This window comes from Dreissena polymorpha, chromosome 2 (genome assembly GCF_020536995.1).
Source record: "Dreissena polymorpha isolate Duluth1 chromosome 2, UMN_Dpol_1.0, whole genome shotgun sequence".
Lineage (NCBI taxonomy): Eukaryota > Metazoa > Mollusca > Bivalvia > Myida > Dreissenidae > Dreissena > Dreissena polymorpha.
This window is the reverse complement of record NC_068356.1, coordinates 8449333-8473701: the sequence shown is the minus strand read 5'-3', so window position 1 is coordinate 8473701 and position 24369 is coordinate 8449333. Positions and strand designations below refer to the sequence as shown.

The 24369-nt window shown below is 36.9% G+C and overlaps 2 protein-coding genes across 2 annotated transcripts in view; both read left to right on the top strand.

Moving 5' to 3' along the window:
- The window catches only part of LOC127865772 (nucleolar RNA helicase 2-A-like), a 34363-nt gene extending 17626 nt beyond the window's left edge, over positions 1–16737 (top strand). The window contains exons 9-15 of the mRNA XM_052405725.1: positions 29–229; positions 2443–2547; positions 3454–3573; positions 5207–5280; positions 11827–11986; positions 12362–12493; positions 14141–16737. Of these exons, the coding sequence (XP_052261685.1) occupies positions 29–229; positions 2443–2547; positions 3454–3573; positions 5207–5280; positions 11827–11986; positions 12362–12493; positions 14141–14686 (1338 nt within the window). The 3' untranslated portion in view covers positions 14687–16737. The remainder of the gene's footprint in view (positions 1–28; positions 230–2442; positions 2548–3453; positions 3574–5206; positions 5281–11826; positions 11987–12361; positions 12494–14140) is intronic.
- The window catches only part of LOC127865788 (uncharacterized), a 230492-nt gene that overhangs the window by 133882 nt on the left and 72241 nt on the right, over positions 1–24369 (top strand). The gene's annotated exons all lie outside the window — the stretch shown is intronic.

Below are 24369 nucleotides of genomic sequence, written 5' to 3'. Positions count from 1 at the left end.
CCCTATACTTTCCTGTTTCCCGTTCCAGCAATACAAAATGGTGTGTACGCAGCAAGAGCAAGCCAGCCTGATTCAGGACCTTATCAAGCTCCACTCGGGTGGAAAGCGGGTGATCATATTCTGCAACCAGAAGATTGACTGCGACCGAATGGCCAGCACAGATTTTGCAGGCGGATCCCGTGTACTGCATGGTGACATCCAGCAGTCCTCCCGTAGTGTCATCATGAAGGTGAATTATTGTCTATGGATGATAAGAATCAAATAATGGCAAAAGCATACAGTGTTTTTATGCCCCTGGTCACAGGACATATAGCAGTAGGAATGTCTGTCCGTCAACCTATTTTGCATTCCATTCTGGAGTTTTTGTCCAACGCTTTCAGATATTTACCTGATTTTTGATGTGTGATTCTACCAACATGACTTACAGATTGCATTTTATTATGCCCCCCCTTCGAAGAAGAGGGGGTATATTGTTTTGCTCATGTCGGTAGGTCCGTCCGTCCACCAGATGGTGTCCGGATGATAACTCAAGAACGCTTAGGCCTAAGATCATGAAACTTCATAGATACATTGCTCATAACTGGCAGATGACCCCTATTGATTTTGAGGTCACTAGGTCAAAGGTCAAGGTCACAGTGACTCAAAATAGTAAAACGGTTTCCGGATGATAACTCAAGAACGCTTACGCCTAGGATCATGAAATTTCATAGGTACATTGATCATGACTCGCAGATGACCCCTATTGATTTTCAGGTCAAAAGTCAAGGTCATAGTGACTCGAAACAGAAAAATGGTTTCCTGATGATAACTCAAGAACGCTTACGCCTAGGATCATGAAATTTCATAGGTACATTGATCATGACTCGCAGATGACCCCTATTGATTTTCAGGTCACTAGGTCAAAGGTCAAGGTCACAGCGACTCGAAACAGTAAAATGGTTTCCTGATGATAACTCAAGAATAATAAGGCCTAGGACCCTTGTTTTCAGTCTGGTCTATTTTTTTTGGGCAAAGTTACAGTCTTGGCCTTAACAATTTTCTCTAAAAGAACACTTTCTTATTTGTTTTTCAAAACTCTTTCTGATATTTACCTAATGTCTTAGTCTGCCTGTATGACTTTTTATGCCCCCGGATCGAAAGATAGGGGGTATATTGTTTTTTGCCTGTCTGTCTGTCATTCATTGTGTGTTTCCCAAAACTTTAACCTTAGTCAAAGTTTTGCTATAACTTTTGCATTATTGAAGATAGCACCTTGATATTTGGCCTGCATGTGTATCTCATGGACCTGAACATTTTGAGTGGTGAAAGGTCAAGGTCATCCTTCAAGGTCAAAGGTCAAATATATGGCTTCAAAGCGGTTCAATAGGGGGCATTGTGTTTCTGACAAACACATCTCTTGTTCATTCATAAATTCAATTGTAAAACCATTTAGCAAACCATGATTATCATAAGGAGACTTAATAATCAAAATTACAATTACCACTACTTTAATTTTTATAAATAAATAGTTACAGGGTTAGTTACTGACCCGATACGGGATATACGGTTTGTGGAAAACCAAAACCATGGTTTTCCACAGAACTGTATATCATGTATCGGGTCAGTAACTAACCCTGTAACGAATATATCACGCCAACAACTTTCCATCTCAATTTTCTGCTTCTGAGTTTAGCCAAAATTTGTGGGGGGTAATGTTAGGAGCTGGGTTATTAGTACAAAAAACTATTTACCTTTTAAAGACATGTGTATACAGTTACGTTGTTTTGGTCTGGTGTTTAAACAAACATAATAAGCAGAATATGCATATGAATCTGATAAAACGCAGATCCACTAACATATAAATCAAACCATGTTTGTCATTTACCATTTTTGACCAAGAATCCTGCCACTGTTCTTTCTTGTAAAGTTGACATGAAAACGGTCCGCTTGGAAACACACTTTGACTTAAATTATCTATGTTGAACACTGAATGTTTATGGCTTAAAATAACTCTCCATGAAAGTTGAGTACACATATTTCGCTAATCCATGCATGTCATATGAATATCTTCACTAGTTAAATTGTTATTTGTAAGTTTCACTGAAAATTGTGCTGTCATTCTGCATCTCAATTTTCTGCTCTTCAAACTCATTTTTGATAACGAACCCAACGAAAGGAAAAGCACGGAAAGTCCTTTTGTAGGTCACAGAGTACTAAACATATTTGAGCAGCCAGTTATTTTATACAGCCTCATATTGATAAGCAGTAGAAAATCCAAATGCGCTGTTACTGTTGAATCGACGATTCCGGGCGGCCATTTTGAATGTTTCTACTGCCCCATATAGTTTACTGACACCATATAGAATATATGGGGTTAGCATGTGATGTCAAACAGCCAATGAGAGAAGATTATTTTGTAGATGGCGTGATATATATATATATGTGTCTTTGTGTATTAAACAGGACTTCAAGAAGCAGACATTCAATGTTTTGATCACCACAGATGTGGCAGCCCGTGGACTTGATATTGCTGATGTTGGTCTTGTCATCCAGGCAGAGCCACCAAAGGTTGGAAAAAAGCAGATATAGTTGGGCATGTTCTAGGAAAAAGGGCTTTAATACATGGGCGTAAAGTGTGGGGACAGGACAGGCTAAACTGGGACGACACTTTACGCATATGCATTAAACCCCTTTGTCCAAAAGGGAGGCTCTGTTATATTAACAGTTTATGCATATTTAAGGGGTTTTATGGAGACAAAAACTGAATCATGTATGCAAGTAAATTGTTGTCTCCTACAAGCCAGTGAGGTTGTCCTGCTTTTGATTGCATTGTCTGTAAGCAGAGGGTTAACTGGGTGAGCTTTTACAGTAGGTAAATCAGGGGCTGGTCTCTGAAGCTCACTTTCAGGCAAGTTTCATATCAACTCTTTCCATTAAGGTTTGACTGTATATGTTTTCTTTGTAAACATGTTGCTTCCTTCTTGTTCATGTTTCATGCTGCAAACATTTTTTTCTTTTGATTGAATATTTTTACTTTTGAATGGTACACTGGATGCTTTATTGTTAAATTTATTTGTTGTTATTTTGTTCTGTTAATGTTCTTTTTATTAATCGTTTAATGTAAGACCTCCTTCAATAAGTTTTTATATTCTTTGTCAGAAATTATGTAAAAGGTGTTTTTTTCTGAGAACTTTTTATTTGAGACTTTTCTAGGAAAATTGGACTAAAATGAAAATGCGTTAAGTGTGACCCTAGATAACCTGTGCAGTCTGCACATGCTAATTAGGAACTACTCTTTCCGTCTGAAAAAGATTTTCTTTTAGAACAGACTTCCTTTAAATGAAAAATTAAATAAAAGGCGAAAGTGTTGTCCCTGACTAGCCTGTGGGGACTGCAAAATGCAAAAAGCCTAGTTTGAACTGAACAGGGCTTATACGTCAAAACGTCTATTCCATGATCCTTTTTTGTCTTCAGGACGGGTCCATGTACATTCATCGTGTAGGGCGTTCAGGACGGGCTGGGAAAGATGGAATGTCAATACTGCTGTATGGGAGAGAAGAGAGAGAAAAAGTGATTCAGTGCGAGCAGGCTGCGGTAAGATGGTGCTTTGAAAGGCATTGAAAGCAAGCTATGACATTTTAATGCATTCTGCATCACTTTAGGTGTCTGAAATGAAAGATAAACAATTTTTTGCCAACTTAGACCAAGGACCTTTCTAAAGTTTGCTGTCAAAATATATCAGGTTTCCACTGTGTTGGAATGACCTTGTCGAAATGTGAAGTACATCAGTCAAGATTCATCACATGAAGATAGATTATTTCCTGAATTCATCGAATATCCACATTAGCATATTATTCCATTTGTTATCCCAACGCTTTTTGAAAAGCGTCGGGATATTGTGGTTATCTCCGCCGTCTGTTCGTCTGTCTGTCCGTCCGTCCATCCTGGCCACTATCTCCTCCTACACTAGAACCTTGAAACTTATACACATGGTAGCTATGAGCATATGTGCAACCCTGCAATTTTTGGAATTTTGATCTGACCCCTGGGTCAAAAGTTATGGGGGTTGGGGTGGGGCCAGGTCAGAGATTTTCACTCATTTTTTTATGTTATTTTACATTAACTTCTTCATGTCTACACAGATTTACTTCAAATTGATACTGAACATCTCTTATGACAATACGGTCAATCTCAACTATGCATGGCCCCATTACCAACCCTGGGGCACCCCGCCCACATAGACCACGCCCACCCATAATTGCCTTTTACTATAACTTCATTTCTACACCTATTTACTTCAAATTGATACTGAACATCTCTTATGACAATACGGTCAATCTCAACTATGTATGGCCCCATTACCATCCCTGGGGCCCCCCGCCCACAAAGACCAAGCCCACCCAAAATTGCCTTTTACTATAACTTCTTCATTTCTACACCAATTTACTTCAAATTGATACTTAACATCTTTTATGACAATACGGTCAATCTCAACTATGCATGGCCCCATTACCAACCCTAGGGCGCCCTTGCCCACATAGACCACGCCCACCCAAAATTGCCTTTTACTATAAATTCTTCATTTCTACACCGATTTACTTTAAATTGATACTGAACATATGACAAAACGGTCAATCTCAACTATGCATGACAGTGCTCCAGCTAGGCCTAAATTAAAGGGCGCCTCGCCCTGCCCCTCCGAACCTCCGCCCTGCCCTTCCTAGGGCCCCCCCCCTGCCCTTTTTTTACATATAATAAATAAATCTCTTATTACATTGTAATTTATTTATTCTGACATTATATTCAAATGGTTTAATAATTATAGGAATAATATATTCTATCAATTATTAATATAATATAAATTAACATGCTTAATTTTAATTTCAACAGGAAGCATTCCAGAAAAGCCAGCACGTTTGAAAGTGCCCTTTGACAAAATACTGCGTGTCAAAGTGCCCTTTTGACAAAAAGTCCCACCCCCTGCCCTTTTCAAATCCTAGCTGGAGCACTGCATGGCCCCATTATCAACTCTGGGGCAAACATGCGGCATGGGGATACGCTTCGGCCTCTGCTGCGCAATTTCTAGTGTTAACACTCACCAAATGCAAATTTTCTGCTATAAAGCATTTAGTAACATGCATTCTCTGAATGATGCAAGATGAACTCGGGTATTATAAAGTTTTCTATTTGTGGAGAAACACCAAGTGTATTGTGGTTCTAACTTCAGAACACACGGTTTGAGACCATGCCAATGCCAACACTGCAACAGCTCTGGAAGGTCTGTAGCGAGGATGTTCAAAAGTAAGTGTTGTCCAAGGGATTTCATTTGTTTTATAGGCACTGTTAGAAAATTATTTATAATAAAAAAAACTGCAGAATTTTTTACTTATGGATAAAATCATAACTGATCACGCAATTGAAATCTAGAAATTACAATAAGATAAATCAATTGACAATCTTCTGTTGATTGAATTTAATATTGGAATGACAACATTGTGGAAATTGTAGGAATATACGTGATAATGATCAGTTGTTGTTCAAAACGAAAAGCAATAACATGTTGGCTTTGAAATCCCAACTCACAAATTGAAGTGTCCAACAAACTTCAATTTTTCTAAGGCAGCTCAAATAAAAAACTTTGCAGCCAATCAATTTAGACAATTAATGGTGTAGCTGCTAATTATCCCCTGCCCTAGGGGGCAGGACATTGTTTTGGCATGTTCCCTTTGTCCTTCCTTCCTTGTATCCAGAACTCAAATATGTCCAGAGCCGTATTTTGTAACTGTTTGGGTCCATTTCATTGAAACTTGTTTAAGTGTATATATGGATAAGAAGATGATGCACGTCAGATATCGTCGCAAGCCATTTGCAAATAATATTGTTTTGGCCCTTTTTTTACTTGCAAATTAGCACAGTTTTCTGTCTGGATAGGCACACATCTTGGATAAGCTTTGGCAGATATAATTGGAACATGGTTTGAGTATATATATGGACCAGAATATGAGGCAACGTCAAAGGGTGACTCTAAGCATAGTAGGGTTATGAGTAATAGTATGAACAAAAAATAAGTATACACATCTAAATTTAACACATTCACTAAGAATATGTTAGAATAGTTTAATAATGTAAGTGTATGGCTTTGTCACTTGTCCATGTTGATATCACTGATTTCTCAATCACAGTCAAGTTAGTTAAGTCACTTTTTCACTTGTTCATGTTGATATAACTGATTTCTCAGTCAGTCAAGTCAGTTAAGTCACTTTGTCATTTGTTCATGTTCATATCACTGATTTCTCAATCAGTCAAGTCACTTGGTCACTTTTTAGCTCGACTATTATATATGAAATATATATAGTAGAGCTATCCTACTCACCCCTTGTCGGCGTCTGCGTCAGCGTTAGCGTGCAAATGTTAAAGTTTTCGTACTACCCCAAATATTTTCTTTGTCCTTTGACATATTGCTTTCATATTTTGCATACTTGTTTACCAACATGACCCCATCCTATAAACAAGAATAGACAACTCTATCAAGCATTTTGTCATAATTATGGCCCCTTTTCCACTTAGAATATGCAGCAAATGTTAAAGTTTTCGTACTACCCCATTTATTTTCATTGTCACTTGACATATTGCTTTGATATTTTGCATACTTGTTTAACAACATCACCTCAACCTATAAACAAGAGCAGACAACTCTATCAAGCATTTTGTCATAATTATTGCCCCTTTTATACTTAGAATAAGCATATTATTGATAAATCTATGTTAAAGTTTGCGTACTACCCCAAATATTTCCTATATCCTTTGACATATTGCTTTTATATGTTGCATACTTGTTTACCAACATGACCCGAACCTATAAACAAGAGCAGACCACTGTATCAAGCATTTTGACATAATTATGGCCCCTTTTACACTTAGATAATTGAACATTTTGCTTAAATTGCCATAACTTCTTTATTTATGATCACATTTTATTATTACTTTGACAAAACAACACTTACCTGAATACCACAATGGATTCCACCCAAACAATACCCCACGCCCCTACCAGAATCCCTCCCCCCCCCCCCCCCCCCAACCTCACCCCCCCACATTTTTTGACGATGCTGGAACAGCAGCGTCCAAGGTTTGATAACCAGTAAAAAAATTCTTCACAATTGCGACCTATGTAAAAGACCGAGCCAGTCCGATTGAGATAACTCGATTTTTCAGTTACTTCCCTTGGCATTCGCCACTGCGTAGGAGATTGCTCGTTGATTTTAATTGATAACATTCTCCTAGCAAAGTTGTCGTTCGTGTTGATAAAGGTAAATATTAATAGAACAGCATATCCTGGGGAAACAGATTCAATAAGTGTATCAGAACGTTAATTTCAAATTAGTAATTTTACATCCATTTTATACTATAGACCAATGAAACAACTATATATTTTCTCTATTTTGTTTGATATTTGTTCTCGATTTAGTAAATAAATTGCGAATAAAAACATGTAAAATTAACTTTTTACGTGATCACAAAACTAAAGAATGCGAACGATTTCGAACCTGCAAATTGTAAACGCTGCACTGCTATGATATATATAGATAAAACAACATTTCTTTGCATAATTGTCCGTCCCGCTAGCGCAGTGGTAAGGACGTTCGCTTTTTCACCTTTACGACACCGGTTCGATTCCCGCTCCCGGCGCAATGTTATATTTTGTATGTTTAAAAAATTAAAAAGTATTTCAGTACAAAACAAATAGCTGGAAATTGAAGCTATCATTCAAAATTCGTCCCAACTGTCGTCAATCTAATCTTATTAGGTAGGAGTGCTGGACACACTCCGGGTCCCAACATCATGCAGCCTCAGCGGGGAGGTAATTCATTACCTTGGAAAAACACGAATACACACACTGGGTGCAGCCTAGGCGCGTATAGACTCAAACAAGGCAACAAACTCAAGTGCGGGCACAATCATTTAAAATTTACATATTGAATACGATATTCTAACAGAAATTACACAACCACCTAAGTGTACATACCATGTTTGATATTTCGTTCGATTGTTAGATTTCAGCATATACATGTATAAGGTCATTTCGCTATTAGTTAACTTTTCCATATGTTCGTGGGCGAACTCGGATAGTCAAGTGCTCATACGATTGAGCTCACATGGTCCGGCTATGTGCTCATACCTACTTTCGAAAATCATCATGAATGTATTGCCATACTTAATGAACAAGAATGTGACCCGCCTCCCAGTTTCGCTCAATGGGTCAAGTTAACCACGGGTACTACTTTCCCCGTACCCCTAAACTTTTTTTCGTACCAAAAATGTTTCGTACGCAAATTTTTTTCGTACCAAATTTTTTTTTCGTTCCCAAAATTTTCGTACACAAATTTTTTATCGTACCCAAATGGTTGTATCAACATACACAATTGTGGTGATATAGATAAACTTAAATTGATGTTTTATATCCATCCTCTTCAAAAGCATTGTCACACCAGTACTGCCAGTACTTTGATTTTTTAAACATCATCTTATAAATCACCACACCCCACATTATACCCCCTCTCACCCCCTACCCCCACACCCACCCCCCCTTCCCCCCCCCCATTTTTTTAACATCATCTAATAAATAACCACACCCCACATTATACCCCCCTTTCACCCCCCTACCCCACCCCCTCCCCTACCCCCCCATTTTTTTTAAAACATCATCTAATAAATTACCACACCCCACATTATACCCCCCTCTCACCCCCCTACCCCCCCCCCCCCCCAAAAAAAAAAAATAAAAAATATGTTTTTTTCCTTTTTTTATTTTTGAAAGATCGTCTAATAAATTATTGAATATGAACAATTTCCCCATGATGGCTTACGTTATACTCTCAAGCACTCGAATAGTCGAGCGTGGTGTCCTCTGACAGCTCTTGTTAATGTTCATATCACTGATTTCTCAATCAGTTAAGTCACTTTGTCATTTGTTAATGTTCATATCACTGATTTCTCAATCAGTTAAGTCACTTTGTCATTTGTTAATGTTCATATCACTGATTTCTTAATCAGTCAAGTCAGTTAAGTCACTTGGTCACTTTTTAGCTCACCTGATTGCTCAGGTGAGCTTTTTGGGGTCCGTCGTCCGTCCGTCTACATTTGGTTGTAAACACTCTAGAGGCCACATTTCTTGTGTGATCTTCATGAAACTTGGTCAGAAGATTTGTGCCAATGATTTCTCGATAAAGTTCGAAACTAGGTCATGCTGGGTCAAAGGCTGGGTCACTAGGTCTACAAAAAAAGAAAAACATTGTAATCACTGTAGAAGTCACATTTCATGCCCAATCTTCATGTAACATTGTCAAAATGTTCGTCTTAATGATATGTTGGTTGAGTTTAAAAGTGGTTCCGGTCCATTGGAAAACATTGCCGCCAGTGGGCGGGGCAGATTACCTTATTTGGCTATAGAGAAACCTTGTAAACACTCTAGAAGTCACAATTTTTCCTAATCATCATGAAACTTGGTCAAAACATTGGTTTTATTGATATCTCAGACGAGTTTGAAAATGGTCCAGATTAGTGAAAAAGCATGGCCACCAAGGGGCGGGACAGTTTTCGGTATATGTCTATTGTCAACACTCTAGAAGTCACATTTTTGGTCCAATCTTCATGAAATTTGGTCAGAACATTCGTTTCCTAGATACGTGAGTTAAGTTCGAAAATGGTTCTGGTCCGTTGAAAAACATGGCTGCCAGGGGGACGGGGCAGTTTTCCTTATATTTATATAGTAAAAAAGGCTTGTGAACAGTCAAGAAGTCGCATTTTTTGCCCAATCATCATGAAACTTGATCAAAACATTGGTTTTATTGATATCTCGGACAAGTTCGAAATAGGTCCAGATCGGTGAAAAAACATGGCCGCCAGTGGGTGGGGCAGTTTTCTCTATATGTATTTAGTGAAAACATGTGAACTCTCTAGAAGTCACATTTTTGGCCCAATTTTCATGAAATTTGGTCAGAACATTTGTTTCCTAGATACGAGAGTTGAGTTCGAAAATGGTTCCGGTCTGTTGAAAAACATGGCTGCCAGGGGGGGGGGGGGGGGCGCATTTTTCTTATATTTATATAGTAAAAAAGCTTGTGAACACTCTAGTAGTCACATTTTTTGCCCAATCATCATGAAACTTGGTGAAAAGATTGGTTTATTTATATCTCAGATGAGTTTGAAAATGGTTCCAATCGGTCAAAAAACATGGCCGCCAGGGGGTGGGTGGGGCAGTTTTCCTTATATGACTTTAGAGAAACCTTGTGAACACTCTAGAAGTCATGTTTTTTGCTTTATCATCGTGAAACTTAGTAAATACATTGGTTTTATTGATATCTCGGATAATTTGGAAAATGGCTCATATCAGTAAAAAAACAACACTTTTTAGCTCACCTGATTGCTCAGGTGAGGTTTGAGGGTTTGTCTTTGTCCGCTGTCCGTCCGTCCATCCACATTTGGAATGAAACTTTATGGGAAGCTTCACTACCAACAGATGTTCATATTATCAGCCGGTTATGGTCGGATGATTTTTATCAGAGTTATGGCCCTTTGAAATTTTCTATAAACTGTACATATAGTGCAATTCTTGTCCGGGCTATTTCTCCCCAACTACTGACTGAAATTCAATGAAGCTTTATGGGAAGCTTAACTACGTTGAGGAGATGCGCATGTTATTTGTGGGTTTTGGTTAGATAATTTATTTAGAGAGTTTTGGCCCTTTGAAATTTTTAAATTGCTAAACCTTCCATCGTAGTATTTATGCCCCTCAAGACGTTTCCTTTTATCTGAATACATGTATATAGTGCAATATTGTGACAAAAAAAAATCTTTGGGGAGCATCACCCGTCTCCGACGGTTTCTTGTTTATCAAAGTTGCTAAGAAGCTATATGGCCACAAGATCTCAGTCAAGTTTGATAATGAGCAAAATTGCATAATAATTGACAAAATTATTGCCCTTAGATTGTCAAAATTTTAATTATATTTTACAAAATCCCCGAAAACACTTAAGAGGTCACAATTTTGTTTAATATTTTATGAATCTTGGTCATAATATTTATTTTTGTAAGCAAAGTTTGATGTTTGGTCGTGAGGGGTCAAAATATAGGTCACCAGATCAAATCTTACAAAAACCTTGTAAACACTCCATACACCAGAGTTTGAGCTCAATAATGATGAAACTTGACCAGGTTGTTTGTCTGGACAATATCTAGGTAAAGTTTGAAGTTTGGTAAAGATTGAATGAACCGACTCCTCTCAGGTGAGCGAACTAGGGCCATCTTGGCCCTCTTGTTAATGTTCATATCACTGATTTCTCAATCAGACAAGTCAGTTAAGTCACTTTGTCATGTGTTCATGTTCATATCACTGATTTTTCAATCAGTCAAGTCAGTTAAGTCACTTGGTCACTTTTTAATGTTCATATCACTGATTTCTCAATCAGTCAAGTCAGTTAAGTCACTTTACCATCTGTGCTAACCAGGCAGCAGGGACCTTTATTTTTTTATCCTTTGCTAAAGGCGGAGGGATATAGGTTTGGCTTTGTTCGTCAGTTAATCCGTCTGTCTGTCAAAATGTAACGAATTTGCTTGTTATATATAATTATATATAATTTCCTAAAATAATAAAAAATGTGAAAGATTGACAGGAATCTATAAAATTAGAGAGCAACATATCAATAATGGTTGACGCCTTTCAACTATGCTTCATTGAAAATAACGTAAATTGTCATACGATTTTCAATAAGGCAGGCTTATGGTTTGATTACTCCTGTATTACACCACAGAAATGTCTCATTTGCTTAATGCTTGGTATCTCTTCAGGCAGTTGGAGAATGTCCCGGCCAGCATTGTGGCTCAGTTCAGTGGTGAGGCAAAGAAGCTGATTGACCTGTATGGAGCCCCAGAAACTGTTGCTGCAGCCATTGCTGTCATCTCCAATGCTGAACGCTACACAAATAGATCCCTGCTTACAAGACTTCCTGTAAGAGTTTAACTTAATGTGAAAGTTTTATGTCATCTCTAAAGGGTTTGCTACACCTATATATATCTTTTCTTACATGGGTCCTTTATGTGTTTAACTACATGTTAATGTTATAATCATCTGTAAGGCTAACGCTACACCAATAGATCCCTCTTAACAAGGGTTCATTTATGTGTTTAACTTAATGCTTATGTTAATGTCATCTCTAAGGCTGAACACACCGACAATAGATCCCTCCTAACAAGGATTTTTAACTGCATGTTAATGTTCATGTCCTTCATCAATGTAGCCTTTACACCTATTCTGTTAAAACAACAACATTGCCCCTACCATAGATGAAGTCTGAAAAATAATTCTGATACTTTTTATTTTTAGGGACAGACAACTCTTTGCATAAGGACCAAGGTGCCGGTGAAAGGTTACAGTGATGCCAAAAGGAAAGTAAACAACTATCTTGCTGCAGAGAATGTGACAACAACAAACGTGGTGAAGCTGGCGGATAGCATGGTATTTAGAGCTGCCGCATGCAAAAATTGTCATTTGCAGCCAGGGTAGCTCCAGACTAGCCTGGGTATTAGCACAGTCTAGTTAGAAACTACCCTGTCCGCTTATCAGTCGTGAAAGGTTTCGTAATCTTAATAGAGTGGACAGGGAATCCCCTGACAAGCAGGTGGGTGTGGGGCTACGCTGTATGAAGATGTCATAAGATCCATATTTGTATGGCACAACTCATATGTCACTTTCTTCATGAACAATGTGGTCATATTGACTGTGCTCAAAACCATGATACTGCTATAGGTAATTGTTAATACTCAGTTGAAAGTAGTTGGTCAGCTGTATTTGTTATTCTGATAGTAACAGTAGGGGTATTGTAAATACACCAACAGAGCTACGCATACATTATGCATTGAAATGCCGACTTTCAGTGAAATTGTTAAAATGTCTGGGTATTTTCCACCTTGTTTGGGCTACTATTGCTTGGAAATGTTTGTAGAATGATGTATGATTTATAAATTTTGTATCAGTAGTTGAAGTAAATCACTTATATATTTGAAAACAATCATCTCGTAGAATCTCTTAACTTGCTCAGCAAGACATTTAATATTTGGTGTGTTCAGTGGTCTTCTGCAAAGTTTGTTCAATTCATGCCCCTAGCCCTAGGGAAAAAACTAGTCACGGCTCAATGGTCTGAGGTTTTGTATAGATACACATAGTGATATGTTTTCTTAAAATCTCTAAAAAGAGGCCGAGAGGTGTAATACTTTGCATATAACGCCATATAGTAGTCCTCTATTATGTTTGTTGAAATCATGCCCCTGGGATCAGGGCTTTTCATCAGGAAATTGGGAAGAGGCCAGGGGCCTTTCAAATTGGGAATTTCATGCGCGATAACTGCTCATTTTGGGAAAACAGTGTTTTTTAAAGTTTTTGAAACAGGGTCTTTTCATTGTGCAGAAGTATTAAAAGACACATTGTGGTGCATTCTTATCATGTTAGAGCTCATTGCTTTCAATTTGGGAGATGCCCAATATGCCTTAGTAAAAAAAAAAAAAATTTTTTTTTTTTACAATTTGGGAAATTCCTCTATCAATTTTGGGAAAAAATGACCTTATTTTCGATTGGGAAGGGGTCGAAATTCCGCCCCTCTTATAAAAGGATGAAAAGCCCTAAGGATCAAAGTTGGCCTTGCCTCTGTTCGAGGGGTTGAGATATTAGATATATTGTCATACATGTATATTTAAAAAAAAAAGCTATATTAAATAATAAAAAATTCAATATGAAACATTTAAACCAAATATTTAAAGTTATTATGCTTTATAATCAAATATAACACATGTCAGCAGCACACCGCCAGGCAGTGCAAGTTTCGACTTAGGGGGATGATTTTAATAATTGTACAAGCGGATCAATATATGAAGTTTATAATCATTCATTTTATACAGCTTAATAACATAAACAAATCTTATTTTACTATAAAGTTCACAATATTGATATTTAGTATGGTACTTTAGATTGTTGTCCTTTACAAACAATGTACAAATTAATGATCTCCATTATGTTGAAACTGGTAATGCCCCATTACACTGGCAGACAATCTAGGACCAACTTAGCTCTTTTTTGTTTTTGGTTTTGACCCCTTGTTTGACATTTTAGGGCATAGTTTTCGACATTCCCAGTACAAATGTGGAGTCGTTCGCCTTGGAGTTCAACGATCTGAAAGAAAGTGAAGACGAAACATTGGAGAAACTTACTGAACTTCCCGCACTGATGACAGCGAACACTTTCCAAAGTGATCGATATGGGCAACAGGGTAGTGATGGAAGCAGAAGGTATGGGTCACGGAATGAAGATTATAGGAGTGGGGGCTTCAGGGGGAATGAAGATTATAGGAGTGGGGGATTCAAGGGAAACAGGGGCTCCAGTTGGGGTGTAGACAGCAGGAGATCAGGTTTTAAATCTTGGGACAGTACAGGAGACAATGAAGGGTTTAGAGGCGGGGAATTTAAAGGAAACAGGGACTCTGGCTGGGGTCAGGACAGGAGGTCTGGAGTGAGCACATGGGATGGTTCTATGGACACTGGGTATGGACGCGAGAGGAGCATGGGTGGTAAGTTTGAGTCACGGGCCCAACAAGGCTTCCAGGGTGATCAACAGCGTGGAAAAAAGAAGGAATCATGGAATGACTCAGATGATGAGTGAAAAGATCCTTGGATATCAAGGGAACAAAGTAATGCAGTGATGAGGGCCTGGTGGTTTGCCATTCATCACACATTCTGAATAAAGAATATTGGACATAGACATGTATCCTGAAAATGGAACAGTATATCAGTACATGAGTTATTCAGGAAATGCCTCTGATTCAGAAAAGTAAAAATGCTAGAAAACAAGACTTTAGTTTAACCGTTGTACTTCAAGACCTGTAATAATGTGCTGTCTCGCTCAGTACTGGCTGTTTCTGTTCTATATATATGTATTGTGGCACAAAATTATTACTTAAGGTTTTTGTAAAACAAAAATATCAAAGCATCAATTTAATCCATCTATGTATGTATAGTTCATATATATGTTCATGTGATTATGTATAGTTCATATATATGTTCATGTGATTTAGTTAACCAGGTTTTCCGAAGAAAATAAAAAAGGTTATTAGATTGGCGAATGTTGGCTGGCAGGCGGCCGGAAAAAGCTTGTCCGGGCCATAACTATGTCTTTCATTGTGAGATTTTAAAATCATTTGGCACATTTGTTCACCATCATTGGACTGTGTGTCGTGCGAAAGAATTACGTCGATATCTCCAAGGTCAAGGTCAAGCTTTGAGTTCAAAGGTCAAAAATGGCCATAAATGAGCTTGTGCGGGTCATAACTATGTCGTTCATGGTGAGATTTTAAAATCATTTGGCACATTTGTTCACAGTCATTGGACGGTGTGTCGCGAAAAAGAATTACGTTGATATCTCCAAGGTCAAGGTCACACTTTGAGTTGAAAACCTTTTTTTTTGGACAATTTTGTCCCTTGTTTGTCATTTGTTCAAGGAGAATTTGAGAAAATTTATATGTGCTGTTGTAAGGGCATATAATAAGTCACTACATTGATAGAAAAACTGTTTCACTGGCAATATTTAATGTTTTCTCTGAAATATATTATTTACAATTTTGAACTTAGAATCTGTATTCCCTATATTAAAATGATATATATAAAGGACAAGTTTAGTAACTCTAGCTTGAAATTAATCAAATTTGGGGCCATTTTAAACTAAAACATTTGTACCGGTATACACAAAATAGTCATGTTAATTAATCTTTCTTGGAGGGCTAGTGAACCTGGAAGTGCTTGATGTATTATTCAAATGTGAAGCTTTTATTACCCCATAGACTAAGTTTGGTAGCTCAGTTTACTCTAGTATGGAAATTGTCATAGTAAAGGGTCTTTTTTTATTTTGAAATGGTACATGTAGGCTTTATCAACAAGTTCGAGCTAATTAAACTCAAATATTTTCCCAAGAATTTATATTCCTTGTACCTATACAATTTTTGTCCCAAATCCATTGGCATTGTGAATGTGATAGGAGGTATCAAGGTAAATTTCACTCTACAAATAGAAAAATCAATCTCTCTTAATTTCTTAATAACAAATTGAATGATTGTAATGAATCTCCATTCAGTTTCACCTCATATTTAAGGTTATGGTTTTAAAAACAAAAATAGTTTCTGATTATTTTCTCAAGAAATAATTGAGCTATTGTTGGACAATTCAATATATAAAATCCTTGCCTCCAGACCTTGTTAGAAATGCATGGGGCGTGCAAGAAGTCAATGTCGCTATTTCTAAAAATATAAAAATGGATTCCCATCGTTACTCAAACAAACAGAGTTTTTGTAATGCAACTACATGAACAGATGTGTTCCATCAAAACTTCACTTGAGATTGCGTATCTGTGTAATCGTAGAGATGGAAAGCAATATAATATTATTCACTACAGTTTTACAGGTTCAAAATGTCTGTGAATATTGATAGAAAAGATCTCAATACTGATGTGACAATTTATACTGGAACTGATTAAGAAAATGTCTGTGTTTGTATTAAGGATAATATCAAGGGAAAGAGCATCTTTATTTGTTGTGTTTCACCGCAGAGGACGTCAGTTTTGCTTGGTATGCTACCAATGCCTTGCTTCTGTTAATATTTCAATTGATGAAAGATTTTGTTGTTTTGTGTGTGCTTTTCATTGAATAAAGCATATTTATATTGCATGAGTAATCTTACTTGAACCAATGAGTATGAAACGTGTTTCGCGTAAACTTCAGTTGATTTACGTTTCGTGTAAGCAACACCGCAATACAGTGTTCAGCACAAATGAACTAAATACGACACAACCAGTGAATGAAACAGACATACTCGTGGTCAATACTTTTATAGTGCAATTAATTTATGTTGCTAGTATAAACAATGCATTTATTCTACTCAAGACACCGTGACCTGAACGACCGTGCGTGGTCGTTTAAGTCTGGTCAAATACAATAAATCTGTTTAGAGGGCAAATACATTTCTCAGACATGTCTTTCGCAAGTGCTCTATGGCTGGTCAAATACTTGACATTTGAATAGTGGGTGTGCAAAACTATCGGGTAAATAGATGTCCTCATATTTACTACTTACCTTGGGGGCGCATTAACATGGGATGACGGGAGTAACCAACTTCTAGATAATCACATCCGTATATTTACGAAATGCTTGTCATATGCGGGGACATGATTCTGTTGTTGTACCCAACAATAATGTGATTATGTCGTTGTATTGACCATACACTTGGCGGGTTCAATAACATAGATGAAGGGGGTACCCAACTTCTAGATAATCATGACCGTGTACAGTGACTATGCCTGCCATCCGCAATAACGCATGGTTGCAACCCTGCGAGGGTTCCAATCAACTAGACGATCACGTTCATATAGTGACTAACACTCGCGTGCAAAGTAAGTGGCGAAGGCGAGGTTACCCAACTTACTATGTATACACGATAACGTGTGTGAATGGCGAAATAACCTGAAATTGCGGGGGTAACCCCATACTAGATTATCAAGCCCTGTGAAGTGACTAAATATGTATATGGCGAAATAACATGGAATTGCTGGGGTAACCCCATGTCACGTAATTGCTTATTGTTTGTGGCGAACACACAGTAAAGAACAAAGTTCATTTCTCTTTATTTAATAGTGTGTAACCTATTGTTCGATTTCACGTCATGCACATATTGCCATAATGACGTGACTCGCATTAACTACATTTTGCTATATTGCAAATAGGGCAAGTTTTTTGGGTCTCCGGTTAGTGCCTTAGGGCCCATGGCTCGCTTGTATTAATGTCAATTAATCCGTACAACAACGTGGAATGAAATACTTGACAACAACGCCATATGTGAATTCCAGTCCAATTTAATATATAATATAATTCATATTTTCAAATATATAAGTACAGTCTGACAACCACATGATTGGATCTTTCTCGATCTGTTCACCTCAAAATCTAAGAGCAGAGTGTCGTTTCTCTATAAAACATCTCGTTCTACCTCGTTATACACATCAACATAAAATAATAATCTTCCTTATAATATATTTCATTGGTCAAAGCGTTTTACTGAAAACTCGTTAATTTCTGATTGGCCTAGTCAAACAGTTCCCTTTGACCCCCCCCCCCCCCCCCCCCCCCCCCCCCCCCCCGGAATGGAGCAACCAAATTATTCATGTATTTACCCACTTATCAAATAATCCTTTAAGACATCTGATTTGACTATTTGTGATAATAATAAGGCACCATTGCAATCGTCGTTATCGTATAGTTCAATGGATGTGAGAGATAATTTCATAAGATTAGAATTCCTGTGTCAATACTTTTGATCATTTTTATCAACCTTGTTAAACACACGCTGCCGAGCAACATACCCATTCGAGAGTGTCTTATCTTTGACCTTTCAAATTGTTGATTTCGCCTACTTAAACAATGAATGTAAAGGTATTTCTGTTTTTTACTTGCGAGATGTTAATATAAGAATAATTATTTTCAAATCCTATAATCATGGCCAACACATTACAAAGACTTATTATTAAAATTCCAAACTTCACTTATGTTATTATTGTTTCTAACATTCAAATATTTTCTTTGTATAACTTATTATTATGATATAATATGTATCATTAATTACAACAGTTATTTTATTTATAAATATTAATGTAAATAAACTTAAACATTTTCTTACAATATTAAAATATCTGTAATGCATACATGATTTTGTCATATTATTAAAACATCTCTTGATAATATCTGACGTACAATTATGATAATTAAATTTACTTAAACATTCCTATCACATTATAAATATTATCTGTAACTAAATTTCTATCATATTGTTATATTATATAACATAATATTTATGTTATATGGATAAACAAAAACGGGGCTGTTACGTTACACAACCTTCCCCCTTAATTTGATTTTTTAGCTCACCTGATTGCTCAGGTGAGCTTTTGTGACCGGTCTTTGTCCGTCGTCCGTCCATATTTGTTCGTAAACACTCTAGAGGCCGCATTTATTGTCCGATCTTCATTAAACTTGGTCAGAAGATTTGTCCCAATGATATCTTGATCAAATTCGAAACTGGGTCAAAAACTAGGTCACTAGGTCAAAAAATAGAAAAACCTTGTAAACACTGTAAAAGTCACATTTAATGCCCTATCTCCATGTAACTTTGTCAAAATGTTTGTCTTAATGATCTGTTGGTTGAGTTCAAGAGTGGTTCCGGTCCGTTAAAAAACATGGCCGCCAGTGGGCGGGGCAGTTTTCCTTATTTGGCTATAGAAAAACCTTGTAAACACTCTAGAAGTCACAATGTTTGCCCAATCATCTTGAAAGTTGGTCAAAACAGTGGTTTTATTGATATCTTGGACGAGTCCAGATCGGTGAAAAAACATGGCCGCCAGTGGGAGGGGCAGTTTTCTCTATATGTATATAGTGAAAACATGTGAACACCTAGAAGTCATATTTTTGGGCCAGTTTTCATGAAATTTGATCAGAACATTTGTTTTCTAGATACGAGATTTTGGTTCGAAAATGGTTCCGGTCAGTTGAATAACATGGCTGCCGGGGGGGGGGGGGTGGCTGTTTTCTTATATTTATTTAGTTAAAAAAAGCTTGACAACACTCTAGAAGTCACATTTTTTGCCCAATCATCATGAAACTTAGTGAAAAGATTGGTTTTATATAAATCTCAGATGAGTTTGCAAATGGTCCCGATCGGTAAAAAAAAACATGGCCGCCAGGGGGTTGGGGCAGTTTTCTTTATGTTACTATATAGAGAGAAACCTTGTGATCGAACACTATAGAAGTCACATATTTTGCCTAATTATCGTGAAACTTAGTCAATAAATTGCTTTTATTGACTCTTGGACAAGTTGGAAATGGCTCAGATCGGTGAAACACACTTTTTAGCTCACCTGATTGCTCAGGTGAGGTTTTAGGATTGGTCTTTGTCCGCTGTCCGTCTGTCCACATTTGGTTTGTAAACACTGTAGCATTCACATTTCTCAATATAAAGAAGTGAAACTCCAGCTGCTGGAGCAGTATTTAATTTTCATTAAAAACAATTAGTTGGTCCTTTAAGGCAAGTGACCGATTGCCCAAACAGTACAAAACAGCACAATACAGCACAATACAAACCAACATACACACAAAATAAGAATAAAGCTGGGGTCACCGCCTTTGAACGGTCAATGCAAAGCATTGGGGGTTTAAACCGGTTATAGAGCGCTCAACCTCACACTTGGCCCAACAATATTCATAATACATTTAAGTGTAAATAAAGTTTAACGTCATAGCATTGTAACTCAAATCAAACAATAATAAAAGGGAATTAAAACGCATTCAATTTAATTATGCCCCCCTTAGAAGAAGAGGGGGTATATTGCTTTGCCCATGTCGGTCGGTCGGTCCGTCCACCAGGTGGTTGTCATATGATAACTCAAGAACGCTTGGGCCTAGGATCATGAAACTTTATAGGTACATTGATCATGACTCGCAGATGACCCCTATTGATTTTGAGGTCACTAGGTCAAAGGTCAAGGTCACCGTGAATCAAAATAGTAAAATGGTTTTTGAATGATAACTCAAGAATGCATAGGCGGCCACCAGGGCACACTCTGAACAATATTACTGAAGCAACTGGTCTGTAATCCTAAATCTATAATTATCAGTCCAATGAAACATCATCCTTTTAGTAAAATACAGTGGATCAGTAAAAATATTATCAGAATATGAGATTTTTTGTATATTTTGTATATTAAATATTGTGTTAATGTTTAATTTTGTTGATTAATATAAATATAAGCAGGACAAGGGAGGTAATACACTATTATATCTTTGTTATATACAGGGGAAACAAATGCATTAAGTTTAAATTTATTGTTACTGCATTTGCCTCCCTTGTAATATATTTAAATTTTACCAAATGTAAGGCTAACTGCATTTTTGTAATGCATACTACTACTACTGCTGCTGCTGCTGCTGCTGCTTCTGCTACTACTACTACTACTACTACTACTTCTACTACTACTTCTGCTACTTCTACTACGACTACTACTACTACTATTGCTACTACTACTACTACTACTACTACTACTACTACTACTATACTACTACTACTACTACTACTACTACTACTACTACTACTACTACTACTACTCTACTACTGCTACTGCTACTATTACTACTTCTACTGCTACTACTGCTACTACTACTACTACTACTACTACTACTACTACTACTACTACTACTACTACTACTACTACTACTTGTACTACACTACTACTGCACTACTACTACTACTACACCACTACTACACTACTACTACTACCACTACTACTACTACCACTACTTCCACCACCACCATCACCACACTACTACTACTACTACATTACTACTACTACTACACCACTACTACTACTACACTACTACTACTACCACTACTACTACTACCACTACTACTACTACCACTACTACCACTACTTCCACCACCACCACCACGACCGTTCACAGTGACAAAAAACGTATTCACACAATGGCTGCTACTACAACTTATAGCCCATATAGGGGGGCATGCATGTTTTACAAACAGCCCTTGTTACAATTGAATTACTCAATGGTATTGAAGATACCAGAGCAACAGAGTTACAACTTTTTGACGAGCATTCTATATCAAAGTTGCTGAAAGATCTCAGTCAAGTTTGATGATGAGAAAAATCACATCATGAATGCCATAATTATTGCCCTTAGATTGTCATAATTTTCATTATATTATACAAAATCCTTGTAAACACTCTAGAGGTCACAATTTTGTTTCAGATTTTATTAATTTTGGTCATAATATTTATTTGTGTAAGCAAAATTTGATGTTTGGTAAGGGGGTCAACTCAAAATATAGGTCACCATTTTAAATCTTACAAAAACAAAAACACTTCATACGCCAGAGTTTTGGTTCAATAATGATGAAACTTGACCAGGATGTTTGTCTGGTCAATATCTACGTCAAGTTTGGCATTAGGAAAACATTGAATAAACCGACTTCTCTCAGGTGAGCGAACTAGGACCATCTTTGCCCTCTTGTTTTGTATTTTATGATATAAACAAATCTTTTAATTTAACATCTTTTATTTAAATTAAGATTTTAGCTATTGAAGTGCATGAAACCATTGTTCATATTAACACAAACGATGAAAAATCTTTTAAATGGAACTACTGACCATGAAAAAGATGAGAACATCATTAATCAAAACACATATATGATGAAAATCTGCAAACAGTAATTAAATTTAAACGAGTGTCTCGTTGTCAATCACAATGAAGTGGAATGCGTCATCTGGTTTTGAAAATCCACTATGACTAGTGTCTATGTGTGACTTCCTGCTGGGGGCGATGTTGCTTCAGGGTTAAGAGATGAGACGTCCTGTTGGAGAGTTTGTGAAGTCTGGTTGTAGATGAAGACATCCCTTCGATTGGAGACGGCGGCTTCCGATTGAAGACGACGATTGTCGGTCGGAAAAGCTGTTGAGCTTCGGTTTTCGCACGATTTAGGATACTTCACTCATGTAGTATTCGATCAGATATTGTTCTGAAGTACTTATGCGCTTTTGCCTGTAGCATCATTATAATTGTTTCGTAATTGAGGTAACACACATATAAGTACGTAGATAATAAAAATTAATGACGTCAGTGTTGAATCCAAGTTGAAGTCGTCTTTTGCTAATGGTTTATCTATCATTCGCCATTCATCAATATTAGCATGTCTTATTTGGTCAGCGTGAACTTTTATAGTTGAGTTGTCTTATTGATTCTTTATTATGTATGTCAACGGTGATTTTTGTTCAATTATACGATAATATGGTCTCCATTTACTGGCTTATTTATTTGTGCGTTGAACGTTTTTATAGTAAACGGGGTCATTGATTTCGAATTTAATATATTTTGTATTTTTTTTCGCATAATCAGCTTGTTAACGTTTGGATTTTTGAATTTGGGCACATACCTTTTTAAATGATTTATGTTGTTCTTCTAATATTATCTTATGATAATCTTCACCGTGGTATTTACGTCTAGGTTTTAACAAGTTTTCTATTGGAAGAATAGGGTCTCTCTTTAAAGCTAAGAAGAACGGTGTATGTTACGAAGTCTCGGACGTACAAAATCTCATTGCCGCTAAAGACATGTTTAAATTTAAGTCCCATTGTTGGACATTTTCTTGAACTCTTTTAGACAAAAAGTGTTCATGGTTGAGTGGGATCGTTCGTTCATGTCATTAGCCGCGGGGTGATATATTGTCGTCTTGACGTGGTCAATGTTCATTGATTTTAATGTTTCAGTGAATGCCGTGCTAGTGAATTATTTACCGTTATCAGTAATTATTCTTATCGGACACGAATGTCGACAGTAAATTTCGTTCATTACCAGGTGTATTACGCTATCAGTAGATTTATCTGGTGATGGGAATGCCTCTACGTATCCTGAGTATTGATCTACGAAACATATTATATATCTATTTCCTGAAAGCGTTTTTGGATATGGCCCGCATATATCTATGGAAACAAATGAGAAAGAGAATGGCGGTATTGAGGTATCTGACGATATGGGGGCTTTAATTGCTTTTAAGTTTCTACTTTGACAGACAATGCACTTCGACACATAATCATTCAATTCTTTGAACATTTTAGGCCAATAATATTTCTCTTTTATCGTATGGAAAAGTCTTTGACAGTCGGGATGGCCGTTTTCATCATGATCTTGCTTGATAACTGAACACGTCAGGTGTTTAGGTACAAAAAGCCTAATGGTAGGTTCTTCGTCTACGTTTGATATGTAGTGCAGTATCCCATCAACCATAAGAAATTTATCATCTTCATTTTTGTTTTGTTTCTTGTTTTAATCTCATATATATCAGGGTCTTTTTCTTGCTCTTTTTCCATGTTACATTCGTTCATTTTATCGATTTCTATTGTTTCGTCACTTTGAATTGTTTGTGGAATTGTGTTATTATCAATTATTAGTCTGTGCTCAATATGAGTCGAGTCAATTACATTTATTTCGTAGATTGGTTCTGGTTGCTTAATCTTCGAATTTATCACATAAGGTATATCATTGATATCTACTTCTAATTCGTTCTCATCATCTTTGTTACTTGTGACGTTGGTGTTAGGAGGCCTACTGAGAAAATCAGCAAAAGTATTTTTTTCCTGAAATATATTCAATTTTGCAATTGTATCCTGCTATACTGAGCGCCCAAAGTTATACTTTCTTGTTTTGCATTGGGGATTCAAGAAGGTATTTTAGTGGTTTATGGTCT